The sequence below is a fragment of the Rissa tridactyla genome, chromosome 1 (genome assembly GCF_028500815.1).
Source record: "Rissa tridactyla isolate bRisTri1 chromosome 1, bRisTri1.patW.cur.20221130, whole genome shotgun sequence".
Taxonomy (NCBI): domain Eukaryota; kingdom Metazoa; phylum Chordata; class Aves; order Charadriiformes; family Laridae; genus Rissa; species Rissa tridactyla.
In genome coordinates, this window is record NC_071466.1 from 60,136,353 (window position 1) to 60,143,828 (window position 7,476).

At 42.2% G+C, this 7,476-nt stretch overlaps 1 protein-coding gene across 9 annotated transcripts in view; it reads left to right on the forward strand.

Moving 5' to 3' along the window:
• The window catches only part of MBNL2 (muscleblind like splicing regulator 2), a 113,457-nt gene extending 109,633 nt beyond the window's left edge, over positions 1-3,824 (forward strand). For all 9 annotated transcript variants that reach the window (XM_054198614.1, XM_054198554.1, XM_054198633.1 and 6 more), the window contains one exon: positions 1,130-3,824. In XM_054198614.1, coding sequence (XP_054054589.1) covers positions 1,130-1,144 — 15 coding nt within the window. In that variant the 3' untranslated portion in view covers positions 1,145-3,824. The remainder of the gene's footprint in view (positions 1-1,129) is intronic.
• Positions 3,825-7,476: the final 3,652 nt, after the last annotated feature.

Consider the following 7,476-nt stretch of genomic DNA (forward strand, 5'->3'; position numbering starts at 1 on the left):
GCTGTTGTGACTGTCTTGCGTACCACCTACAAACACACAGCTTAAAAATACGTCGAGTGACAAAATAACCGGGAAGAGCAGGCGATGCGCCCTGATTCCTTGGCTTGTGCTAGAGCCTGGAGCACAGATGAGCCATGCTGTGGTAAAACATCACGCCCCTGGCTTTTGACATCACTTTCACCGACAGCCGTTTTCAGGCAGGTGATGGCAATCTGGACCGTTTTCCAATGCGGTGAGCAGGTTGAGTCGGTTGCCGGGCACATTGTGCATTTAACCCTCGCCGTATTGGAAGCGCGAGAGTTTACGTTTGCAAAATGGTTGGCTTCACCCTCAGTTTGAGAGGTTGGGGAGATAGAGCAGCTAGGTTAGTGACTAGCTACCACACAGAGGTACCACACGATCGTCCCCCTGGATCCCCTGACGTAAGGAAGCGTGAAAAACCTCTCCAGTTTGCTGACCTGCAGATAATTTTTTTTAGGAAATAAGCAACTGCAAAAAGCGTGTTGAAAAGACGCTTTAGCTTCCTGAAAACACCCAGCCCAGTCTTTTTTTTTTTTTTTTTTTTTTTTTTTTTTTTTTTTTTGCTTGCTAGTGGCGAGGGGCCCTGCCTCCGCCGTTTCCCCTGGTCGTTCCTGACTTTGTGGGAGCAGGGTGGGAGCTGGAGAAGCTCACCAGGCACCGATGCAGGAGCCCAGGCCTCCTCGAGAGGCCAGGGCTGCTTCCCCCTCCGCTGGCAGCTGGGGCGCTGGGGGCGCGCACCCCACCGACAGCCAGGCCCTTCTTTTGGGGCTGCGGTGCGGTCTCCAGTGTTTTAACGCACCAAATATCCCCCTCTGCGCGTTCTCACGCACGTGACAAACGGGTGCGTGGGAAGAAGATGACGGGGGTTGGAACTAGATGATCTTTAAGGTCCCTTCCAACCCGAAGCCTTCTGTGATTCTATGACTGGGTTTGTGAAACGCAAATGCCTCCCAGGCAGCATGAGGATACAGGATGCTGTCCCATGAGGGATGCTGTCCCCTACGAACTGTGCCCGAGCTTAGTTAGTCCAGCGCTGGACAACCACCTGGGCGATCTGCTCTCCCTGCGTCACCTAAAAGCGCGATCACGCTTTCCTTTCTCTTAACAGATAATCCTGAAATAGCCGGCAGGAGCGGAACGGAGTGTCACGAAGCCTCCCTGCGGACGGCCAAGCACGGCTACTGTACATACTACCCCGTCTCCTCCTCTCTAGAGTTGCCACAAACTGCATGCTAAGTCAAGAATTTGTTCTTACGGACAAATCACAAACTCGAAAAAGCTAGTGCTGCTATGTCATATATGAATATTAAATATGGTATGCTTACTATACTCCAACCTAAAATAGTTAACTACCTGATACCAGCTGTGATGTTTCCAGACATAAAGGGTAACATTTAGTTTTAAAGATTTTCTAAGCATAGTTTAATTCTTGCAAATATTGTCTTTTCTCCATAACTGTACCCGACGGAAATGGTCCAGTTAAGTTAGTCTCGTGAGATTCAGCGTTTCCGAATCTTTCGAGCTCAGCAATAATTAAGTTGTATTGGCTAAAAACTTATCCCAGTTGCAGGTTTAACTTTCACTCAAACTATGATTGGGGTTTTTCTTCTTGGTTAAAAAAAAAAAAATAAATAAAAAATCTTGGTTTTGCTCCCCTGGCGAGTTGATTCCAAGACAGAGGAAGTGAAACGCAGCCCGGTGTCCTGCACGTCACCCCGCCAATCTCAATATTTTTAGCCAGAAGTCCAAAGGAAAGCACAAATTCTTTTAGATGCACATGGTTGGTGTTTGACTTGTATGGAGAAGTTGCATTTGAATCATAGCAGAATAGCAGGAGAAAATTAAAAAAATTTTGCACAGTATGAACTTTGTACCCCTTTCAATCCCCAAAAGAACAAAGTCTTGAGAATATTATTTTACGAGTATATTTATAACGTTTTTAAAAGAGACTTTGCAGAAGTGCCTAAATTTTGTCACATCAGACTTGATGAAAGTGAGCCTGATGCCAACAGTCAAATCTCACCGGAAGCGAATTATCTTTCAAACTCATAGTCAGGTTACCAAAAAGATCCGAGCTCTTAAGAAGTAACTGCTAAAAGTGTAAAATCAGACAAAACGAAAACAAAAAGACCAAACTAACAAAAGAAAAGGCGTAAAAGAAGGCTGTAGATGAAGAGGTTTGTATGATATTCTAATTTAATTAAAATTCAGTTGAGTCACTGAAACTTCGCAAGTGACTTTAATCTAGACTATTAACTGAACACTAAGAATGTAGAATGAGATTCAGTTTAATAAATCATTACTGTATTTGCATTTTTTTTAATTGGATGACACGATTGTAACCAGATTAGAGTGGAGAAAAAAATAGTTCTTTTAATTGTTTTTCTTTAAAAACATATTTTATGTCACAAAAGTATGAAGATATCTTTAATACAATTATATACATATTATATATACATACATACATATATATGGATGAAGCAGATTTTAATGTTGTTTACTTTTTTAAATACTTTGTTGATTTACAAGGTAATTATATATGTATAATTAAAATTTCATTTGTTTGATTTGAGATTTGTTTCAAGCACTATTGTACCAAATATTTCATATTTCACATTTTATATGTTGCACATGTATCACACAAATGACATAGTTTTTAAATTATTGTTTTAAAAAAAAAAAACAAAAAAAACAAAAACAAGACAGCTGTTATAAGTGGATATTATGTATAATTGTTTGCAGCATAAGTTTTCTATGTGGACATTATTAGTGATTGCAGTATTTTAACTTAACCTCTTCAGATGGATTGTAAACTATTTTAAACTTTGGCAGCACTGCCTGTTCCGAACGACTGAAGGCACTAACCATAGAATTATTTGTCTAGGAAATTATTTTCCGGGCTAAATCTCGTTTGTCCGATGTCTAATTACTATCTATTTATATATAAAGCTGGAGATTTGATCATCCGAAAGAAAAAAATAATCACGATTCGACTGTAAAATTAACATAGTGCTTGTAACGTTGCGTTAGTTTTAATTTGTGGAAAAATAATGTATCTTAACTTGTTACTTTAGCAGTTAAGGTATCACCATTATATACTATTAAAACACTAATATTTGTAGACTTTCTCAGTCATTATAACTAGGTAGTTGACACTGCAACTTGCCTATATCTGTCAAAGTTGTTTTTATTTTTTTATAATAGTTAATTTAGGCATTTGGGTAGCTTATTGTATAATACTAAATGGTAAATTATCCATGTTGTTTAAATATTTTATGTAGATAACTCTTCAAGACATTGTTTTGTGTGGACTTTTTATGTTTCAAAATACCTGTTATTCTATGTTTTTTACAATTAATCCAATACTACTATTTTTTGCCCATGGATGACGAAGCTTCAGATACATCAGGTCTTTCATCCAGATAAACTGACAGACAAAAAGAGAAAATGTATTTTTAATAAGAGATCCACTTTCCGACTTTATGACTTTGTAATATTCCTGAAAACTGTACAAGTACGAACCTATGCTAACAGTAAGGAGGCAATTACAGAGACGTGCAAATACGTGTACAACAGATTCTGCATTTTATTTATTTATAAAGTAATTTTATAGACTATTTCAAAATTTGGGAAGATCTAAAACTATTTTTCTGTATAAATATTATTTGCCAAAACTTTGTTTATATTTTAAAAGAAAAAAAAAAGTCTAATGAAAATGATTAAATTTTAAATGCTTTGTTTAATTAAAAAAAAAAAAAAATCCAACAAATAAAACCCCCTAAAAGAACCATGAGATGGGCCAACACAGAGACAGCGAATACTGTAGCTGGGACACGGTTTCAAGTGACTTGAGGTGTCTCGGTGTTTATTTTTGTCAAAGGATACAGCACCTCACCAAAATACCTTTTTGTTTGCCTCTCTCATCCAGCACAACTGATGACGCGTACGATGAATCTTTCGGTAACAGTTAAAAGAAACCCCTCCATTCACTCTTTTTCAGCGTATAACTACTAGTGGTCTGTTAAATAGCCATTCTACTTCTGTTGTGACGTTAAATTCATTCACCCAATGTACAACCACTGAAATAAAAAGAAGCATTTTAAAACGAGAGCCGAGTTGGGGCCATCCTTTCTCGCGGCGTGGCTCTGGCAAGAGGGGCCTGGGGTAACAAAAACAGTCTCAAAAGAAAGTGGAGGAGTCTTTAAAAAGTACATAATATTTTATTTTATTTTACATTTTATTTTATGTTACATTTTATTTTCTATTTTCTTTTTTTTATTTTATTTTATTTTATTTTATTTTATTTTATTTTATTTTATTTTATTTTACTTTATTTTATTTTATTTTTATATGTTTTGTTTTATTTTATTTTTTTCCTTAATTGCATGTTCAAGTACAAATCCTTAAGTGCAGTGCCCGGGTTCGGGACGCACACAGATGCTTATACGAAGCAGCACGTACTCTTCTCCTGCGGGAGACGGCATGCCGAGGAGGCCGCGCCGCACAACTTTAGCCCCAAACGGTTATTTTGTGCCCTTTCTGCCGGCCCGTGCTGCTGGGGTGCAGGCAGGCGGTGGTTATCTCCGCGGTGCGGCTCGCAGATGCCTAACTGGTGGGGGGATTTTTTTTTCGCATCCTCTTTTCCTGCCTGCATCTTGGAGAGCGTTACACCGACAACCAATCCCCGCTATCGACGAGTCCCTCTGGGGAGAGCGGCACGGCAGAGGTGCTGCGGGCCCAAGGGCAGAGACCGCACGGCAAGGGAGTGACGGAGGAGGGATTAAAACCTCTGGCTTGAAGCTCCATGGTTTCTCGCACCATCATCTCATTTATTTTTTTTTTAAATGCTGTAAAGAAAGGGAATACAGTTCCTGCAGAACCAAGAAGCGTTCGTGTCGTGAAGTTGCGGACGTTGCGTCAGCACGGGGGGGGCTGGTTTGAAAGGAGCCCAAGGTCGCCAGCGACGTGGAAAACCAGCGAGTCAACCCGTCGATTTGGATGCGTCACAAGCGGAGTGAGCCAGAAGCCTGCTGAGAACAAGCGTGTGGGATGGAGAGGAGACACGGGGACAGCCCGCCGGGACGGAGGAGGAGGACGGCAGCAGCAGAGGCTGCAAAGGGCATCGCAGAGCAGAAGAGGCGGACGAGTCCTATTCAGCTCCTAATGATTCAGGAGCAGAAACCCTGTCTGTGCACACTTTCTCATGTTAAACCCGCCCCGGACAGTTGTCAGCTGCTAAGAAGGGTCAGGACATGTCGATTTTCCTGTCTAAAAGCCGCTTTGTTTCTTGTCAACTTTGGCACTTTTTTGGCAGTGGAGAAGCGCTCGTGGGAGCTGTGAGATTTCAGGATTTGCACCAAACCGGCGATCGTTGTCTGCCTCTGTGTGTGGAGCGTAACCCCTGTCAGATAATCTCAGTGCTTCCAAAATGAAGCAGGATACTTTTACAGAAGAGGCTTTAGGCACCTGTGGTATTCCCCGTGTCCTGGATTGAGCAATACAGGATTAATTTCTATTTCAGTAATTTTATTTTTCAGTAAAGTCTCATCTAATGCTTGGGAAAACTGTACTTTTAGAAGACTCCAGTGTCTGAATTTGTGAAAATATTTGCTTTACAGCCAGCTGTGGTATGCAGGTTTCAAGGTCTCAGTGTTTTTGAGCCTTGCCAGGTGCAGGGATGAGGAGGAGCGAGACCCGGGCACTTGACCCAAGCCGGACAACAGGATTATTTCATACCATGAACATCACATTCAGTATAAATTAGAAAGTTTGTGGAGGAGTTCTCTCTCTCCCTTGATGGCTGTGATCCTGAGAACGTCTTGACCCGGTGCCAGACCCCTGATCCCTTCCCTTCCTCCCAGAGCCGCAGCGCTCGAAGTGTCTGACATTTGCTGTCCCCTGCTGGGAGTGCACAGCCTCCTGCTGACAGCGATGGCTGAGTGTAATCCGTGTGTATTTCATGTTGGTATCGGGATTGATACTGGTTCTTTAGTGTTATTAATGTTAATTATTTAGTCTCATTCTGTTAAATCTATTTATGTTTCAACCCTCGGGTTTCCTTGGTTTTTCCGTGATTCCCCTTCCCGCATGGGGAGGGGTCATCATTGTCTAAATGAAAATAAATTGTTGTGGGTTCCTCAGACCACGACATCCCACCACACACAGCCTCACGGACAGACGGTGGCCACACGGTGGCCACGGCTTTGGTGCCAAAGGCTGGTGCCCTGCAGGGAACCATCCCTCACCCCAGGCCAAGCGCCGCCACAGCATCGTGTTGCCCAACATCCGCCTTCTCGAGAGCAGACCGGCCAGGTCCAAGCTTTTGGCTGCGTATCTCCTCTGGCCCCACATGGTGTAGCCATGACCGTAAGGCATAATAATTATTATTTTCAGTATGTTTTGCTTGGTTTTCAGTACAAAGGTCTGAAGTGTTCTGAGGGCTGGGCTTTTTTTTTTTTTTTTTTGCAGCCTACTGGAATTAACAGCATGAAACAAAAGGGGATGTGACATTTGAGGGGTGGGAGCCTGCTGGGGTGGCTTTCCATGTTTGCGTACAGCAAAGGAAGCCAAAACTGGTTCGGCCTTGTCCACGCTGCATTTGGGGAGTGTCTGTCGAGCAAGTTACCAAAACAGCAGCTGGGTTTTGTTTCAGGAGGAGTTGTTTCACTCCAGAAGAGAGCCCAGGAACAACCCAGCATTTCCGTACCGTGGGTGATGATGGAAAAAAAGGACTTGTGGGCAAGGCTGCGTCACACAGTGGGCACTGAGTCTCCTGACAGTGGCATTTACTCCGTGAATTCATGGGACCCCAAAAAATGCCTGGCCTGCAATTGCTGAAAACATTCCCTGGCATCTGATCACATGCATGCCATGCTCTTTACGCCTGCAATCATTTCTCTAGCCAAGCCTTTTGTTGAGTAACCTTCCTTTTTAATGTCATGTAATTGACAGCTCTGGAGGCTTTTTGGATGGGTCAATACGATTTTCCTTTGGGGGCGGGGTGAGGGCAGCGCCATCTCAGCTGGTGCACTGAAGCAGTTGCTGTTGCCGCTCTGTAATAATGTATTTGAGCAAACAGTGATAGGTACAGAATATACAGTTAGACTATCTGTGAATGAATAAATTCTAGAAATAGCCTCGCAATTCTTAGCCTTCTAATTCTGTAATTACAGAAACCACTGAAATTGTAGAAAATAAATTACGTGTTGTTTTATGAAAACACCTTCTGCCGCAGGAGGGAAAAACCACTCAGAAAAGTGAAAGGCAGATATTGGTGTGAGCTGCTTATGCAATGTCGTCTTGCAGTTGCATTATTTCCACCAAAGCTTCTTCCAGAGTAAGGAAAATACACTCGGCTTCGTGATTTAGGAAAATCACAACAGGAAAGACGCCCTGCTCCTCTCATCTTCAAAGCGCTGGGTTCGGATACTGCTTTTAAGGGAAACAAATTCTGGT